General features: G+C 37.4%; 1 protein-coding gene across 4 annotated transcripts in view; it reads left to right on the forward strand.

Annotated features, from left to right (window-relative positions):
• The window catches only part of tnpo1 (transportin 1), a 58,607-nt gene that overhangs the window by 10,150 nt on the left and 27,790 nt on the right, over positions 1-20,667 (forward strand). For 3 of the 4 annotated variants that reach the window (XR_015935909.1, XM_088629138.1, XM_088629139.1), the window contains exons 5-8: positions 3,579-3,685; positions 18,340-18,473; positions 19,336-19,417; positions 20,414-20,536. Coding sequence is in view for 3 of the 4 variants with exons in the window: in XM_088629138.1 (XP_088485264.1) it covers positions 3,579-3,685; positions 18,340-18,473; positions 19,336-19,417; positions 20,414-20,536 (446 nt within the window). In the remaining variant the exon portion in view is untranslated. Of the gene's footprint in view, positions 1-3,578; positions 3,686-8,747; positions 8,892-18,339; positions 18,474-19,335; positions 19,418-20,413; positions 20,537-20,667 lie in introns of those variants that run through there. The other variant, XM_088629141.1, reaches the window with a different exon arrangement.

Raw genomic sequence — 20,667 nt, forward strand, 5'->3', positions numbered from 1 at the left:
CTGGTTGGATTTTTTTTTTTGCTCTTGTCCTATTAAATGTGTGGTGCTGCTGTAAATGTTGGAGAGATGTTTAGCACATCTTGACTCAGAATTACGAGCCCAGTAATTGCACGTGGGGGAGCATAAGGAAGTGTGGTCTGACGCCAATGACACTCCCACCGTTACTCACCCTTGAACACATCACAGGCTTCGTAGTGCCTGTTTGAGGACAGGTACATCTCTCTGCCGTAGTACGGCAACCCTGCAAGGGCCTGGGAAGCCACGGGGGGCGCTGTTGCCCAGATTGAGAAGAGCCTTAGGTAGTGCTGAGGCAAATGGGTGCTGCAATAGTGAATCCCAGTCACAGTCAGCTAGTGAAATAACTGGTTCAGACCCACAGTGCTTGGATCATAGAGCTCGGGCAAGCGTCTTAATCGACAGAAACAGAATGTATGACAGGATTGTTTGTTACATTCAGCGTTGTGGAGTATAAGAAAAATTGAAGAGGATACATATTTATTGCAGCTGCTTGTCAAGAGGGGAATAAAAATACCAGAACGTACTGTATGAAATGTATCTGCAGTTTCTTTCTTGCTTCTAAATTAGTTGGAAACCTACATATCTTTCCCATTTTGGCTCTCTTTTATCGAATGTATTTTCTTCATCTCTAATTCTGTTTGTATTTTTTTCTCTCTGGTATATCGCATCCATTGGGACCTTCCAGATTTGAGCAGCCTGTTTATAGTCATCTTTCCCAGCCTCTCTTTAAATAATAATTTAATTCAAAACTTAAAGAAGATTTTAATTGTAATCCTTTTTTCATCTTCCAATCATTGTCACCTTCAGTTCACTCGATTACAGCAAGGACATCTTTGTTATATAAATGCTGAAAGTGAAGCCTACAGTTGCAAGCAAAAGTTTGTGAACCCTTTGAAATTACCTGGATGTCTGCATTAATTACTTATTAAAATGTGGTCTGATCTTCAACTAAGTCGCAATAATAGACAATCACAATCTGCTTAAACTAACAACACATAAAATTGTACTTCTTGTCAATATTGAACACATGTGAACCCTTGTAATTAGTAACTGGTAGAACCTCCTTTAGCAGCAATAACCTCCACTGAACGTTTCCTGTAGCTGCTAATGAGACTTGCACAACGGTTAGGAGGAAATTTAGACCATTCCTCCTCATAAAACAGTTTCAGTTCATTGATATTTCTGGGATTCCTTGCGTGAACAGCTCATGAGGTCATGCCACAACATCTCAGTTGGGTTGAGGTCTGGACTCTGACTTGGCCATTCTAGAACACATTTTCTTCTGTTTAAGGTATTCTTTTGTTGATTTACTCCTGTGTTTTGGGTCATTGTCTTGTTGCGTCACCCAACTCCTATTAAGTTTCAGGTGAGTAGCAACAGTACTGAATTTCCTCCATTTGTAGACAGTTTGTGTTACTGTGGGTTGATGAACACCCTGGCTTTTAGAAATGCTTTTGTAGCCTTTTCCAGCTTAATGCATCTCTACAGTTCTCCTTCTAAGGTCCTCCGATATTTCTTTTGATCAGGGCATGGCGTACATGAACAGCTCTTTCTTGAGAAGAACAGACTTTGTCAGTAACCAAGCTTTGTGTGCCTTTTTTATAGGGCAGGGCACCTCCAACCCACCCCTCCAATCTCATCTCATTGGTTGGAACACCTGACTCTAGCTTTTGGAGAAGTCATTAGCCTAGAGGTTCACATGCTTTTTCCAACCTAAACTGTGAATGTTTAAACGATGTGTTCAGTACTGACGAGAAGCAGTACAATTGTTTGTTATTAGTTTAAGCAGATTGTGTTTGTCTATTATTGTGACTTGGTTGAAGATCAGACCACATTTATGTGAGTAATTAATGCATTAATCCAGATAATTCCAAGGGGTTCACAAACTTTTTCTTGCAACTGAATAATATAAACTGGGTTTCCTCTCAATTCAGTCTTGCAATCTTTTTTATTCAGATTAAATATAGCTGTGATGCAGTGTTGCTCTGTTAAAGCCCGGTTGTTGGGGTCAGAATTAAGAAACTGTGCTTTTAAGGGTCTTTTTTTTCATTTTACTCTATATAATGAGTATAGGGAATGAGAATATGCAAATTAATGTCTGTGTCTATTTATACATAAAAAATAGCCTATATATAATATATGCCCCTGTCCTGCTTGTTTGAAGTTTTCACCACTTTTATATTTTCTATAATAAATATTGTGAACTGTAAATAAAGTGCATTTATACTTCTGTGAAATTAGCTATTTTCAGCAATAAATGAAGTGAATGTTTGGGGGTGATGTATTTGGCATGCTATATGTCCCTCTTTTAATTGAAGTATGTGCAAATACAATGATGTAGAAACCAAAAAAATGAAATGGCTGGGAAAAAAAAGACTTTTCTGAATTGCAGTTCTGTTTCCATCAACATTGACACCTGCTAATTGCTGTGTCAATCTGAATGGAGATTGCGTTTTTTTCCATTTATAATTATTATTTTTTTAATAATCCTAAAATTAAAGTCATCAAATCACTTAATTTAGTCACAGTGTGAAAGATGTATTAAGCCTTTGGGGTAATAAACAAGGGAGTGGGTGGGGGGTAATTAATGCATTGTGGCTGTGCTATAATTTAAAGGCTAAGTGTTTTAAATTCCTAAAATCTTACATTTTGGATAGTTATACCAGTAAATTGGTGGTCCCTTTAAACTAAAAGCCCTGTGTTTCTGCAGTTTTTTTTGGTACATAGCCCAGATATTCAGGTTAGAAATAAGCAAGTCTTTTTATAACATAATTCATTATAACGTTACCAAAATAACTTTAAATACAGGTAGGGGTTTTTCAATATTTAAGTCTTGTTAACTAGACCAGTGTTTCTCAGTCTTCTATATCTCTTGGTATACTTACATAAATATAAAAATAGTGTGACACACCTCCTCCCTAAATACACATGTTCTTTGGCCAGGGACATTATTATTAATATTGTAAATAAAACTTATTTCGATGTTTAATCCATTGTCATCCTCCTTGTCCCAGTGGGAATTGATGACCATGAAACACGTCATCTGTGTCTCTTTTGTGTTTTATGTCTGTCAGACTTGAAAACTGAACTCGCAGTTCTCTTGTGTGCAGTCTCAAAGCAAGGTCCCTGTTTAGAATTTGAATGTGCCGCATGAGACTTGATACTTCAAAAAAACATTAACTAATTTTACTTTTTTATATCTCTCATATGAGACTCAGCACTTTTTAATGCCTGAAGGTGTGCCAAAACCCACATTTGAGAAACACTGGACTAGATTGGCAATTATTCTGTATTTATTTGCTGATAAGAATTTAACAATTTCCTTACCTAATTTATGGATTAGAATTCTCTATAATTATTAATGATTTTGCAAACTGATTAAACCTATGTTGGAAGGTTTGGGTGGGAAGGAGAAACATATTGCAGTGTTTAGTAAAATCTGATTCTTGTTTTCTGAGCTCCTTCATTTTTAATGATTTGTAATGGTTTTAAATTGGATGATACACAAACCTAGAGACTAATCAGTCTTTTTATTTCCTGTGGTTTTCCTTTTTTTAAAGGTATTCTGATTACAACTATTGCCTCAAAGGGAGAGTTACAGAATTGGCCAGAACTTCTGCCAAAACTCTGTGGTCTTTTGGATTCTGAAGATTATAATACCTGTGAGGTAAGGCGTTTCATCTACAGAAAGGAATGTGGTAGTTTATGGCTATGCTGTCCTTTCAGTATTATTCCAAATCAGTATGTTGAATGGGGGAATGAGTAACAAATGCTATTTAATCTGATGTTCTTGGTGGGAAGGGTTTAGTACTAAGCTTAATGCTTTAGAAAAATCTGTAGCCCTACAGTAGCAATTACATTTTCAGTTGCTGTACACTGCTGATTTCTTTAGGATTGGGTGTATCAGTGTTCAAATGACTCGGTATTTATGTGCAGCACATTGAACACCTCAGGATGAGTTTGCATTTACCAAGGTGAAAAAAGGCAGGATATATGGAGCTTCTCACACCGCAAGGTTTTGAGCGATTGAGAGAATGCAGTAGTGCAGCACAGCTGTTAACCATAGCGATTGACCTTCAGGATATTTAGAGTGTTTTTGGATACTTGTTATCAGAAGTACATTGTGAATAGACCTCCCCTCATCATTTTGCAAGACGAAGCGGAAACCTGCATACAGTAACTCAGAGTTAATGACAACGTCGTTGATTTGTTGTTCCGAAATTGAAAGTTTTTTTTGTTGTCAGGTCATGTAGAAAATGTGCAGCATGATGACTAAGTCAGAGATTGAGACTGTAAATGATGTTAAAAAAAGCAGTATTTAATTTCTGTCAATCATTTATAGGCAGAGGTGTGGAGTTTAGAAACCGTGTGAAATGATTCTTGGATTTATGCATTCTTCCTTGGAAATCATGTTCCTAATCGCAAATAATCCTTAGTGTGTTCCTGTAGAAATGAATTGCAGGAGCTCTACTATTTTTACTTTATAATTTCAATGAGTTACTGAGTGCGTTCAGTGAAAACCTGTGTAGACTCAGATTTAAAAACTGTTCATTCCTTGCCTAGTTATGCTTTTGGGCACATTTTTTTAATACATTTACTCCCTTATTGGGCAAAGACTAATTCTGTTCCACTTCACATGAGCATTTTAAAACTCAATTTAAAAATGTATGTCTTGGAACTCGTCTGCTGGTCTAAGTAATGCAAACCTCTTTGAGGTTTCTGTTCATAGCTTTAGTGCTTGACTCAAGTTTAAGATTTAAGAGCAAAGCTTGTTATGTATAAGTTGAATGCCGGTGTGTAAAGAATTATGGAGGCATGTTATGGATGACAATTCAGTAGAATATTTATGAATATTGTGATTAGTTTAAAAGCAGTGTCTCTGTGAGCAGAATGAATGTTAGCTTTCAGTATTTCTTTAAAATGTCTTACTTTAATGTATTGCCTGAGCAGACAAAAGCAATTAGGACTTTGATAATCCTTTTACCCCTGTACAGTTAAAAACTTCTATATTTCCAGGCAAATTTAATATTATACCCATTTGTATTCTCAGAATAGTGTCACCTGATTAGTTTAAGCAGTTCATTTCTGCGTGATACTAGTAAGGTAATCCTCCACATTAGTGGCTCTTTCATTTTCTGTTACTTAATGAGTGGGATTTAACTACAAAACCAATTTTTTAAACAATGATTATTGCTTTAGAGTCCCGTTAACATGACAGAAATAATTTCACGATGGCAGCCTTAGTGATAATTCAACTGATCACTTGTCCTTAATTTGTTTTATGTGTTGAGTAGTTTACATTAATATTTGCAATAGGGAAGCAACATCAGTTTTCCTCATCATAAGCAAATCAAAACTGTGTACAGAAACAAATGATACAATCAATGTGAGCACGGTCATAACAGTTTGTGTTGTGATTACTTCATTTTAATGTGTTGACATAAACTGCATGTTGTGTCAAAACTCACTGTGATTCTTGGAGCACTATTCAAATGACATACGGTAGGAGGCATTGCTGTTGTAAGCTAGTTTGGGTAATTCTGAGTGTACTTTTAACCAGCTTAGCATTTTTACAATTGGAAAGTTTTTGCTTAACTAGGTGATGAAACGTGGAACCAGAAGAATTGTGGTTTGCAAGAAAATTATTTAAACTTGAATTCACTTCTAGAAAAACTGAAATTTGATTGGATTTGTGAGACTTGTTGAACTTAAATTTATTTAAGTAAATCACAGTTCAAGTCACTTATAAGTAAACTAGGTAAATCAGCCATTAAGGGATCGTTGTGTTGGGAATTGAGGTAGTTTATCACATGAAGTTTGACTTTGAGAAACCATTAAAATCTATGACCTCAAAATTATATGTGGAAGAAAAATGGTAAGCTGTACCCAACTCATAAATCATATCTCTTTAAAAGATTAAAACATCTTGTAAGCTACAGTCAAATTGCTTTCACCATATTAAGTTTGCTTTTGTTGTGTATTTAGCTTTTCCAACTAGCTGCGGCAACAATGGAAGATAAAAGAAAAATGCATTTTGTGATACAGTATATTGTTGTTCACTGCCTAATTTGTGATGATAAATGATATGGCATCACTGCAACAAGTGTTATAATGATATCGTGTTCTGTTGGCTGCACAAATGATTCTGTAAATGTCTCTTTTGATTGTAAATGTTTATGGAACCAATGATTCTCTTGTAGTTCACTGCTTTCTCCATACATGCTGCTGCAGTTGCTGGCTCTTTTTCACCTAAATGGATTCCAACTATTAACATGTTTCTTTCCCAGCTGGTTCAGTGATGGTGTGTAGCCGTTATCATACATAAAGCAAATTCTTTTCCATGCGGAGTTGATATCTGTGGGAGCATATCCCTAGATGGTATATAAACATCTGAATATAAGTTTGGTAAGATAAGGCAAAATTAAACTTCTTGTTAATTGTACTGTTTGTGTAGTTATACTGCACTAGATATTCAGGGGGGTTTACTTGCTGTCAGCCATGTTGAGAATTGCCATTGTACTGCGTTAGGTGCTAATTTTTAAATCCTGCAGAAACTGTCAGAAGCCTTGGTTTAATAGCCGTCTAAAATATGTCTGAACCAGTAGGTTTTGTGACTTGAAAAGAGCTAGTTCCTTTTCATCCCATTCCAACTGTTGTGTGTGTTAGTACTTTTTTTTTTCCTTCAACGACGTGGGCAAAATGAACTGGTGTCAATTTGCAGCTTCTGGTGTGTCTGTCAGAATCTAGCCCTTAGTTCCTTTTTTCTTTGCCTCCTTAAGCTGTTGTCACACTACATGACTTTTCCTAGGATTTCAGTCGTAGCCTTCATTTACATAATCGTAAGAAAATCACAGTGAGTTGTAGTCGCGGCATGCGCCTGTTACCATTGGGTGTAGTGTGACACCCCCAGCGACTCACTCATAGCACTCTTAATAGCCCCTACGACACTCTTTGACTCGCTACGATATAATCAAACCTGTTTGATTTTTTCGTAGTGAGTCACACTCTTGGCTCTGCGACACTCAACAGCCAATAAGTGCTCAACCAGAAGTACAATGCATACAATGCGCCTGAAAGGAATGCAGGAAAGTGAGTGTTTTTGACTGTGCAAATGGAGGCGAGGCTCGTCGAACTTTGGAGCCAGCATAGATGTCTGTTTCGTGTTTGTCGTTTACTTTCGTATGGCGCTCCTCCTCTTAAACCAGTGTGATCCACGTTGATTGGCTGCTGAAATTAGGCGACCTCGCGCTACTTTCTTAGCGCAACTTGAGATTTGGAACCATGATGAAAAGTCATGATCGTGTAATTGGTCACCCACTGCGATTCCTGCGATTCCTAATTTAACACCCTCTAGGACAGAAAAGGCAGCGAGATTCAGCAACTTCAGTCATTAAATTTGACACGCTCTTGTGTTGAGTCTTGTAGTGTGACAAAGGCTTTATCAGCTGAGTCATTTGTTTTCTTTTTGAGAGGTCAGATAACATTGTTTTACTACATCTCTCAAGGTATTCATACTTTGTAATTCATTCACTTTGGCAATTAAGTTGTTTGCAGTGAGAGCACGCCTAGTCATCCAAGGAAGTTATTATATGTAATGGAAATGTGTAGTTCTTTAAGGACTGCAGATGAAGGTATCTACATAATTACATCCTTCAGTTACATAATGGGTGAGGATCATTTAAGTTGGAGCTGTTAAGAACTAAAGCAAGGGTTTCAAACTCATTCACACTCATATTTTAATTAGATTTACTTGAAAAAGTACTTGAACACACCATACCAGAAATACGTAGGTGTATACAGGTATCATTGATAAACTGCAAGATATCCAGGCTCTGGGATTAGTTGTATTGTGCACAGGTCTTTTTTGTTCTTCCCACCCATGTTGTGCAAAAACATGTCGCTTTCAAAATAGATCTGTTTCATCAACTGGGCTTTTTTATTGGATAGAGGTAGAGAACCATAGGTAGGGCGGCATATGTTTGACAGATAGAAAAACATTGCTAAGTGTGTTGCGTTCGAGTGTGGGCTGAGAAGGCTTGGACAAATCCAAGATGAGGTTCTGACTACACCTGCAACGAAGGTGTAGGAATAAAGAAGTTTGGTGGGCCATGAGCTGTATATTTGACGCTACTGACCTAAGGGTTTTTGTTTTGAGATTGTATGTTTTGGTGATGTGGACCAGAGTTACTGTCTTAATGTCTATCTAGTGATTTAAACATTGATATAAAGGAAATCAATCTTGGATTAAAAAAGCTTGTAATATAGAGCATCAGAAAGGGTTTTGTGTCATTTTATGTTTCAATGTTCATACTTTTGTCATTCATTTTTGTTGAGTTTGAATATTCATGTTGGTACTTGAATAAATTATTTTAGGTAGGTGCTTAAAATCACTTGAGATCCTTTGGGGGTTTTGACCTTGCATTAAGTGGCTGCTGAAAATAAATGAGTATTGATGGCTTCACCTAAGAATGTTATTTAATTAAATGAAGTCTTTCTTGCTCTAGTGGGTTTTATAATGGAAGTGCTAACATGTTTCTAGTAAAGGCAATTTTTTTTAAATTAGTGTTGTAACTATACAGAAACAAAAATATACTCAAGAATAGTTATAACTGCTTATAAGTTGTTTAAGCACTGCTTTTGTTTTGCTGATTTTTCTTTGTGGTTGTGTTACGGATATTGATTCCAGCAGCAGGAAGCCAAAACTGAGCAGGGGCTGTGCACTGCCATGAGATAACATGAAAAAAGGCTACTAACAAGAGGAAGCCTTTCGGCCCAACTAGCCCATTTGGTAGTTTGGATTTTATCGATGCAAGGATCTCATCCAGCCGTTTTCATGAAAGATGCCAGGGTATCGGCTTCAACAACATGGTGGGGTAGGTTGTTCCACACTCCCACAACCCTTTGGCTAAAGAAATGCCTCGTTCTTGGTTTTAAATGCTCTTCCACACAGTTTCCACTTGTGCCCTGTGGCTCGTGTTTCTCCATTTCCATTTCACTGAAAAACGTTACCTCCTACTGACATCTGCTCAGTAGGAGTTATAATGTGAAGCCACATAACACTAGTTTCTCTACACGTGGTTTGTGTTTTAACACCGATAACCAGACATTGTGTTGCATACTGTTATGACATGACTGTCCATTTTTATTGCAGGTAGCTAATGTTGTATAAAGCTTTTTGACTCCCCATTAAACACAAAACATGAAGTTTTAATCTTTGTAAATGCAATTTGGATGTTTAAGAAGGTTAATGGTTTCTCTGTCCTCAGTGACTAGTTTTCCTGATTTACTTTATTTAAAATTACCCACAAGTGTCACAGAATACATGGAACATTTGAAATGAAGCTCCTTAGAAACTCATATTCTAACACGTCAATGTGTGAAAAGTTTCGATAGTACTGACTTACCATTGTTTTGATTACTGATTGCTGCTCATGTAGTTAGATCTGTAAAGGGAAGAGTTCATTTTCCATAATATGCTGACTGGGTTTTGAAAAATGGAGAACTTAGCTTTGCTAAATGTACTAAATGGATAAAAGGACCCTTAGTCAAATGATGTAAGACAGGCCCAGGTCACACACAGTTGCAGAAACATTGTAAAGTAATGCTGAATTTTGAGGAACAGTGAGTACAAAAAGCCCTTGCTGTGAAAAGAAAAGACATGGACTAGAAGACTGACAATACTATGTGGACAGACTATTTTTATTCTGTTTGGGGTAATCAATAAAGATTTGATTCCAACCTTAGCATTATAGATGGTTCAGATGTATTAGTAACTGTTATTCTTGCACAGTTTTTGAAGTTTTATGCAGAAGCTGATGTGACTGATTTTAGGGTTTTATCATTTTGCACATTACTGTACTTAAGCACCAAATGCTCGTTAAAACGAAACAGATGTTCTGACTTGGTGTGAGACACTAGCAGCCTGGCGAAACATATTAGTATTAATCCTATTCCGATGTCCAATGTGAACAACTTTCATCTTTACCTCTGTATTTTCTGGGGTGCTGTTGGTAACAGTGTCTGTGTGTGTTTCACTCAAGGTAGTTGAGGACTTTGCTCTAGCAGGAGGGTTTTCAGTAGTGTGCGTTGTGAAAAAATATTGACTGTGATGCAGATACTGCTGGCAAGCGAGATGCGAGTTGGTAGGGTTCATGTGCCAGCTCTCCATTGTGTTGAGTAAGCACCACAAACCCTTTGTGCATGTCACTAGTCTGAGCACTGAGGTACACAGGACTACATCACAGAGAGCAAAGGGGACTGGGGACAAGACTTCCCAAGCATATTGTTAAATAAGTGCTCTGAATATTCAGCCTTTCTCTGTTCATTTATGTTAGAAGTTATTCTGAATGACATCCTTGTCTGTTGCAATTTCTATTTAATCTACTACAGTAATTGTGCAGTTGTCTTGGCTCAGCTATACCTGTACTTTAGTCACAATTGACTGTCACATCCAGGATCAGCGAGCTTGAGCACTGGGAGGAAGGGCTTTAGTTAATGACAGATGGATTCCTGTTTTCATTTTGATAACCGAGTTGAATATTCTTTGCTCATATGAAGGGCAAGCTAAATAATTTGTTCGAAATCCTGGCAGTAAAGTCGAGATTGAGAGATAAATAGTACCTATTGATTCAGGGCCTTTCCATGTCAAATCTATCAAAATTGTAAAGATTTAAAAAGACATGCAGGTCTGTTTCTCCATAAACCTAACTGAAGAAGAGTATAATCAAAGCACAGCTGTGCTTCATGATTTCTCACACTGTTGAATTTTTAAATACACCTTCCTGTCTGGTGCAAAAATTAGCATTTCTTCTTCTAGTTTGATCCTTCTGTCCTCTGCAGTTAAAATAATTTGGAACCACTACAACATTTGGCCAAGTAATTCAATAAAGCATTATTCCAAGTTGCAGTACATCTCACTATCGCTATTTATTAATTTCAGATTTCTATGGAGCAATTCAACATTCAGCTTCATATACAATTGTCATATGTAAGATAATTTTACCCACCCAGATAATTATCATAGAATTTACACAACACAATTGAACATCTTTCAAGTTTAGTCAGTGGCTAATTAGGTCATCAAGATACTTCTAAAGAAATTATTACATACGTATCATTGAGTTGATATTTGTACACAAGGGTCATAACATTTATCTAGCTCTGGATAAATCATCATTTTGCGATATTTATCTCTTTCTGAAATATGCTCAGCAATAGAAGCCTAATATGTTGCATCTCCTAAACCACAGTATCTCCTATTGATGTATTGCCATACCTCAATACCAACCTTTGGGAATTGTGGTCCTGAGGCAAGAGCAACACCTGCTGGTCTACCAGCACCACTTGTAGCAGAACCTGGTTTTCCTTACAGGCCATCCCAGTACTGACCAGGCTCAGCCTTGCTTCACATTAAAGATGTGATCAGATCAGGTGGTGGGGAAAAACTACCATAGTCAGGCAGAATTGTATTTTCAGGATGTATTATATATATGGTTAAAATAAAGAAGGCAAATTTGTGATGGAGTTTTTTGACAGATGTTTGTATGATATTTCTTATGATGTAAATTCACCTGGACTGCTGTTGTAGGTTCCATTCCTATTAATCCTAATCTGAAGACCTCAATATTGGAAAATTTTCTGTTGCTTGATTTCTCTTCCCATGTTTTTAGATACTCGTGCTTTGTTCAGGAGCGGTAGAAAATTGCATTTCATGTGTTTGTTTTCAAGGCTCACTCATGTTTGGGTGCCGAAACAGTGCATACAATAAGTCACACAGAAGCTGGAACTGGTAATCATGACTCTTCTTGGCTCTTTTTATTGTCAGCTGTAGTATGCAATGCCCAATATGTAAGGGGTGGGGGGGCTGCCCCTGGTCTTGGACAGTCCTTATCCAGCAGGTGTTTCAGAATACAAATAGACAAGACTAGGTTAAGATCATGATGGTGGGAAATGGGAAAACACCGAACAGATCGAACTGGTATTGGGGAACAAACATGGCAGTCTGGGATCTCATGAACAGGTCCTTGAAGGGACATGCGACCGTGGATAAGGAACTGTTGCGATATGTGGGAGTGATAGTCTGGGGCTCACTGTGATGGAATGGTGAAGTTCATGTGCCAGCACAGGCTCACAAGACCGCTGCGATGACCACCTACCTTTTGCATCTCCCGTGTTGTTTTCCTCTCCCCCCCCCCCCCCCCGACTGGAAATTATGCGAGTCAGTGCAAATTTGAGAGCTGACAATGTGGGGGAAAAGTTGCTCCTTGAACTTGTCCACTTCCTTTATAGTAACTGTCATTATGTAGATTTGTGGTAACGAAAGGCTGCATTCTGTTAAGACAAATGAGGCATATAGTTGTAAACGGAGATTTCACTTTTCACAGTAGAAACGTCTTTGTTGTGCCTCCAGCAGCACAGTAAAGAAGAGGTAGGTATGTCTGAATGTTGAAGTAATGTGTCTTTTGGGGTTTGTAATATGTTTGTCTTGAAACATGAGTTTCTCGTTTTCTTGAGGAACATTTAGAACACCACTGAAATCATAATCACAAGACATGCGTTTTTAAACTTTATTTTCTAGAAATCATAGTGTTGACCCTTATTGAAATAGAAAATGCATTTCTTCCTGTTGGGGGAAAAAAAAATTCTGATGTAATTTCAGGAGCAAAAAATGATGCAAAAATTACGTTTTAATTAGAGTCAGGTTAACATGATTATTTTCTTTTGCATAAAACACAAGAAACCATGCTTCTTTTTTTACTTGTTTAGACTGCTAAAATACCTTGAAGATCCAGTGAGCTTTTATTTAGCCATTAAAAGTATGTTTTACAATTATGTCATAGTGGTTCTTGGATTGCTTGACAATCTGGGTGTGAATGTTTTGTGGCTGTGCTATACAGTAGGCTTCTGCAAAGCTGTTAGCAATTTAAAGCCCTTTGTGTGTTTCTCTGGACAGAAAAGGGAGTGGTGAACCCCTGGGAATAAGTAGTCATAATAGGAACTCTTAGGAGTTGAGTGCTCAAACATTAGATTTTTCCATAAAATCGCTTTTAATGTTTTACTGATTTTTCATTTGAAATCTGTGATGTATGGTGACTTCGTCTTAGACATGGAATGACCTTTCTTTGATTTCCCCAGCAATCATAATGAAATGTGTCCAGCTTAGCTGCAGGGGGCTGGTATAAATAACAAGAAGAAGAAAACCGCTCACTAGGCAGGGAGGCTTACTGGGGGGGAAAATGTGTAAGATCGGAAGTACAGTTGTATAATAATTATAAATAGTTATTCAGGTATGTTTACTGAAATTCAATGACCTGTATATCCTTACTGTGGTGAAAATACTTAGAGTATGCAGTGTAATGTAATGATTATAGTAGGTTTATTCCATGCTGAAAAAAAGAAGAAAGAGAACACAACGTTTCGGCCGTGGAGCCTTCTTCAGGAAGAAGGCTCCATGGCCGAAACGTTGTGTTCTTTCTTCTTTTTTTCAGCATGGAATAAACCTATTACTTGTTCCTTTGCAGCCTACGCATGCTGACGCAGCTACCCACCTGAACTATGATTATAGTAGTTCTACCCTTAAGGATTATGACGAAAGAAGTTTAATTTTTTGTATATTAGTTGTTTCTGAGGTCTACTTTACTAGATGTGGGCCTAGTTGTGTGCTTAAAAATAAGATAAGATCACTTTATTGACCATATGCAATTTCTTGTATTAGAGATCTGTCTTTTCGCATATCCAACTTGCTCTCCGTGAGACACACAGTCAGGGAGAGAAGGTTGGGGTCAGAGCGCAGGGTCAACCATTTTATATGGCGCCCCTGGAGCACTTGGGGTCTGTTAAGGGCCTTGCACAAGGGCCCAACAGAGTAGGATTCCACTGCCGGCCGCGGGATATGAACCGGCAACTTTGCAGCCACAGGCACAGTTCCTTAGCCACAGAACCAACGCACCGCCCTTTAAAGTTTGTTTGACCAGTCTAGGCATTCTGGTAATCCTTGTATGGAGATCGTCATTCGTGTCTTAGTGATACAGCCTTACTGATGGAAAATTGAGCTCTGAAATGTAGTCTAGAGACTGAAATTTTTGGAGCTAAACTGGTTTTCTGCCAAGCTGAAATTGTGGTTAACTGACCTACTTCCAGTAAAATGAATCGGTTAGTTTGTAAAAAAAAAAACACACAAATCCCATTTGAGTTCTTTGCTGTGTTGGATACAAGGCTGTGTTGGCTGACTTTTTTTTTTCAAGTCAGTCTTGTTGCAAATGTTATTTTTTGATCCTTGCCAGATAATTCCAGGAAACTGTTGGTGTTCCCATATTCTGAAATCTTATCCACAGAGATATTAGACGACCTTCTTAAAGAGCCACTGCCATATTGGTAGCTTCTTGTGTACTTACTGTCAGTCTGGCAAGAATGAAATGAGCTTGACTTCTGAGTATAAAGATGTGCTTCAAAAAGGTCATACTCTTTAAAAATCAGTTGAACGTGTGCTTTTGTAAATGTGTGTATATATCGGAAGATAATTTGAAAATCATTTAATTATTTATTGCAGTATTCTATAAATGCATACAATAAATAAATTTCAGTTTATAAATTTACTTTAAGCCATGCCCAGTTCACATGGTAGACCACAGGGGATCGATATATAACCATAAGCAGATCTGTCATTTCAGCTTGCCAGTGTTCAAATGATAAACCTTTTTTTAAATGACTACCTCTTTGAGCAAATTTACTTTGTTACAACCATTTCCCTTGCATTCATTATTTTTACCATGAACTTATGATGTACTACTATAAACAAGTCCAGACTTAGTGTATATCCTCATGTCTGTTTGAAATATGATAAATGCACCTTCTATTATTTCGCTAAAACCTGATTAATTTTAGGGTCAAAGCATCCGAACTGATAGTGAAGTGGGCGATTGCTGTGCACCCACTTTATTTTCTTGATTTGTTTCTAGACATTCCTGGAGATTTTTACTTCAGAAGTATATTAATCAGTAATCAAAGGAAACAACATAACTCTGGGCTGTTTGAAAAAAGACATAAACACTGGTAGGAAGATTGTTAAAGAAAATAATCTCGGATAAGGCCCAGCTGGCAGGAGATGGCCACAGTTCAAAACCCAGATAGAAATACTATATAGTATATGGTGGGATTCAGTGTAATACTACAAAATATGTGCTCCTTAAAAATGCGGGGGGAGCAGTTGCTTTTAATTTATTACAGATTAGGTCAGTTTATTTTATGTTGAAGCTGCTGGGGCATGTTTCCTGGGTATTTACTCATTCAGTTTTCTTTTCAGGAAAAGCCTCCATTTTGTCTTTAAATGTCTTTTAAAGCTAAAGGTGGAGTGAAACTTTTATTAGGGGAGAATTTAATCCCAAAAGGGAATTTCAGTTGAAATTCTAACATTTAAAGTTGCACTTGGGAGAAAATTTTGTTTTAAGAAGTATGTTAAATGGCCACAACAATGTAAATCGATGATCTAAACTGAAAAAAGAGGACATCGCAATACCTGCAGAAATTACATGTTAATAGTTTATTTTGCTTTAGTCTTGGTGTGAAGTAGCCTGGAATATTACACAAATCCCAAACTGGTAGTGTGCTGTAACTCTTCTGACCCTGTAGCTCAATAAATGGTTAAATGTTGGAAATGAGCCAATCTGCTGTAAAAGAGATGGATTTTATTTGTACTGCTTCATTAATATTTAACACTGATCTGATTGCTGACATTTCCTGCCATTAAATCATAATCTGAAATGGGAAAATGTCTCAAATCCTAGAGCAGCTGTTCTTCCTGCATCAGTGCCTTTATTTACTGTAATGAGATCAGTTATTGTAATACTGGTGTCCAAAGTCAGACAGTTCCCTGCCCGTTACCTAAAGATTGGTGATAGATGCGGATGGAGATGGTTGTCTTTAAGGTGTAGTCTAAATGATGTGTGGTGAGGAGGCACAGAATGGCTTCTTGTTTTTTACTCCAAAGGTGTCTGCTTTGGGGAATGGACAAATGATTCTGCAGACGTATGTGGAATCAAATATGCCTTTAAAAGTACTTGGCATTGTTAACATTGACTATGTGGTCCTTGAATCTTGCTTTCACTTAAAGCAGCTGTATGGTCTTTGCTTACACAGATGGTTCATCAAGAAGATTCCCTTGCTGTAGGCTAGCAGTAAGCTGTATTTTCAGATTTATATAAGGCATGCAAAAATATGCATAAAAGCATCACTGTATTTTATTCAGTGCTTTCACTATAGTCCTTAGATGTTAGTTATGTCTGTACGATTCTTGTGTGTGCACTATGCCTAAGTTTCCTAATATTTTTGGAGTGATATGACACTTCTGCCACTGCACAGTACAGTAAATCTATTAAAAGACAAGAGCAGGTGGTGGTCTATAAACATTTATAGAAGGATAGCAATTACTTTATTTAGGCTTGGAAGACAGACGTCAAGTTTATGGTGAAGATTTACGAGTCTGAATCCCTTTTGTGTTCCTGGTGTTTTCCATAATCAGTCAGGTCAGTCTCCTCGCTTACATTTAATACCGATTTACTCAACTCTGACAAACTGTGAGAAGAAAGCGATTCAAAATTGTGTGGTGATCTCACAGCTTTAGTTGACGGACTCCAAAAGCAATGCGCTGGTGGTACTGTCATGGAAAGCACCATTCTTGAAGTGCAGAAAGGAGCAAGGATATTATTGCCATGGTAACCGCTTTGGATCCAATTGTTGCTGTAGTACTCTGTGCGAAAGCTTTTGTCTCCGATGCTGTTTGGTTCGTGCTTATCAGGGAAACGTCAGTGTTTCTCTTAAAAAATCCAAGTCCCAGCATTTAGGGTTAGAGGTATCTTCTGACAAATAGTGCATTAACTCATTTATGACCAACTGTACCATGGATATCATTTCGTAATCAGAGCCTTCACAGAGAGATTGGGTGCTCTTTCCCATTTGCATCTGAATCGTGTTGCATAAACTGGCAACTGCTGAGAGTGCAATACATAAGTGCCCATTTAAAGGCCTTGAAGTGCCCATGTCGGTCATGTGATACGGGTTGCTGATTGTCTATGTGGTGAAGTGTTTTGCTCCAGAGGATTTAGTAGTTAGCGTTCTGGATTAGCAGATTAATAACCAAGTACTAGAGCAGGAGTTTTAACCTGTAGACGGTAAATGTACAGTACTTTTTGCATATTGATGTATTTCAAACAGTAATTTAGTAGTCATTTCCATCTAAGCAGAACATTTCTAAAAAGCCCCTAAGATTTCATGAGCACTCTTAACTTGTCCTGTTTATTTATGGTTATTGAATTGAGATCATTTTCTGTATGATAGTACTCAGAATATACCTAAGTATACAGTTTATGGTTGCTTCCTCCTTTGTCTCCTTCTTATCACTTTGATAGGAAAAATGCAGAACTGTAATCAGTGCTGTTTTGTCCTGTTTAGCAACTGTGTGCTTTGTTGAGTGTAATTTATTGCTTCACGTGTGCAAGGTTCTACTGATCATTATTCCTAGGGGTCATTTGTGTGTCATCCTCGGAGCCACTGTTTTGACTCCTTTCTTAATCATGAACTTGTGGATGCTGCGTCAGATTCCATTGTTTAGTTGGTTTATTACAGTATAGCTTTAAAAATGATATTTTATAACAATTATTTTTGTTTGCAACTATTAGGTGTTTGTGCAACAGAAAATTGGCCTGGCAACCCTCTTGGAGGAATGATTATAATTTAATCTCAATACAAGGGGATGTATAATTTCATCGTTTTCAGAACCTGGCATCTGCTGTTCAGGCAGTAAGCCATTCAACAATGAAGTGATGGATCATGCTTATCTCTCTCTGCTATCCATTAGTTCCTCACATACCAGCAAGTTAAAACGCAAAGTCTGCCAGCAGCTGGAGCTGGGCAGAAACCAGCATGTCAAATTTCAGGAGGTGTATGTTGTTCAGTTTCATCAGCAGTACATGATTAAGCCAGTTTGCTTTGCTTGGGGAAGGTTGCTTTTAAAAAGCAATCCATTGCAGTTACTTGTATAAAGGATTACTTTTTACAATTTCAAAAATTGGGGTGAGAATAATTCTAAAAAAGAGATTTTTAAAGTGTATGGAGTAGTTGCTATGTAATATACAATACTTGCATCTTAAACTCAATTTTCATTCACTTAATTAAAAAAAAGTAATCGCTTACAAAAGTGATTTTGGAACTGTAGCGGATTGCTTTTTAAAAGTAACTTTCCCTGACTTTGGAGAGTGACCATGCTTTCAAAATTCAAGTTTAATTCACTGGACCACTCACTAATCACTGTTTTTATTTACTTTTTAGGGAGCATTTGGGGCTCTTCAGAAAATCTGTGAGGATTCAGCTGAAATTTTGGATAGTGATATTCTGGACCGACCTCTCAACATCATGATTCCAAAATTCCTGCAATTTTTTAAACATAGCAGTCCTAAAATAAGGTATGTAGTGGTGTTTTTCAGTCTGTGGCCTGTCTGGGTAATCACTGAAGCACACGGTACAGAGCTGTGACAGTACATGTTACTGTGAAGTACTGAGAGGTATACAGAGGTGTAATGACGCCTACATCTAACATAAATGTTGCAAGAAGCAATAAAGACAAAATTTTCCACCTTAATGCCCATTGCTTAGGGTTGTCTAGTGCACTTATTCGTAAGGCACGTTTTGCAATGTAAGATTGTATAATGAAAAGCAATCTTCATTCTATTGTGTAATATTTATTAAAGATTAATGCATTTTTCATTTACTGGCACATTGAAAATTATCCAGTTAAGTAATTAGTTGGTGATTATTGAAATCATCCAATGTCATGAGCACATAATCAGTTTTTGCTCTTCAAAGGTCTTGTTTGTACCATCAAAGAGTTCTTCAGTTCTTTCCTATTTGGAGGATTGTGATATTTCGTAGTGATCGAGCAAATGTTTTACACTGACCCTTCTGTTCTGCTGATGAAAGGCATGTCTTTGAAATATGTAAGTAAACCTTAGCAAAGGATGTTCAGGTGTGGATTGAGGTTTGTGATACTGAGGTTAGAGCAGCTGTCATCCTGCATCTTGATGCTGCACTTTCCTTTATCCCACAGGCAGTAGATCTTGTTTTACAACAGGCATCGAATTATGTTGTTAAAACACATACTGTTTCATTATTCATTATTCACTGCTTCATTTTCAGCCTTTCTGCTTAATTCTTCTTTTTTTTTTATTGGTGCCCAGTGCTTATGGAATGTACAACATTTATCAAAACACCAGTAAGGGCAGTGGCGCATGAAAACAACAATAAAATTAAATCTTTGTTTTTGTTTAGGTCCCATGCAGTAGCATGCGTGAACCAGTTTATCATCAGCAGAACTCAAGCCCTTATGCTACATATTGATTCTTTCATTGAGGTGAGTTGCTTTCCTTTTGTTAGATATTTTAAACATTTAGAAGATGGTTAGTTTGTATATTTACAGGAGGTTTGTCGTCATTCCACAGGTCAAAGTTATTAACAGCGATGTCATTTTCAGTGAGAATAACTAGTGGACAATAACAGCATTGTACAATACACTCTGTTGTATTATTAATATTATAAGAACTGCTTTTGTTTTCTTTTACATTGGTTTGTTTTTTTTTAACTGTCTGGTAATATTAAAAACTAACAAAATGATGCAACTGTAAAGCTGTAGAAAAAGTTTAGAAATTTTCTTTATTTGGTGTTTGAATGACAAGCCAGCTGGGAGGGTACATATGACCTTGGACTGTGTTAAAAATGAGGGTAATTCTTGGTGTGGTAAAAAATCAATTATTGTTGTAATGATAGGATGTCATGTCAGTATAATGCTCTATTATACTAAAAGAGAAAATTGTTTGTGTAATTTCCTCTCCTGGCTGAGTTTTGACTTCTGATATGCACAGTGAGACATAAGCTAGTGGTCACTACCCTTTCCTTCCTGTATTAGGCTTAATATCCCTGGCAATTGAAAGATTATAGTGCAGCTGCAACTACCTCACAGTTATTAATCTGTGCTTTTGTATGATTTGCCATACAAAAAATAACATTTCAAGCATTGAAGAGAAATAAAGGTAGTAGTGGAATCCAGGTGAGATTTGTACTTGTAAAAGAAGGTACTCTGATATTGGACATTAAAAGAAATCCAAAGGCATCATGTGGAAGATTCTTGACTGGGGTCTTCCAAAGAGGGAACAGATGTTCTGCCAGCATCTCAGAATACATCAGCGCCTTGATCACATACCTCAGAATATCAAAGCAAAGGCTTACAGTAGAAATTGCCAAATCTGCCGCAGAACAGAAAATCTCGGAGAGCATCAGACGTGGTTACAAAGACCGATCTGGAAAGTCAGCTTTCAGATGCCATTATTCCTGCTTATTGTTCTCTCCTCAGAATCTGTTTGCGCTGGCGGACGACGAAGAGCCAGAGGTGAGGAAGAACGTGTGCCGTGCTCTCGTCATGCTGCTCGAGGTCCGAATGGATCGTCTGCTTCCCCACATGTATAACATCATCGTGGTAAGGCCGGGCTCCATTCCGTCTTCCCTTTGTTTTTATCCGCAGGGTGGAGAATAAAGCTTTGTGTTTCGTGATGGGGAAGATGAGGATGGCATTTGAAATGTTTATTGTGCTGGACGATGGCTTTGGGA

Source organism: Lepisosteus platostomus, chromosome 4 (assembly GCF_059453375.1).
Source record: "Lepisosteus platostomus isolate fLepPlt1 chromosome 4, fLepPlt1.hap1, whole genome shotgun sequence".
NCBI lineage: Eukaryota > Metazoa > Chordata > Actinopteri > Semionotiformes > Lepisosteidae > Lepisosteus > Lepisosteus platostomus.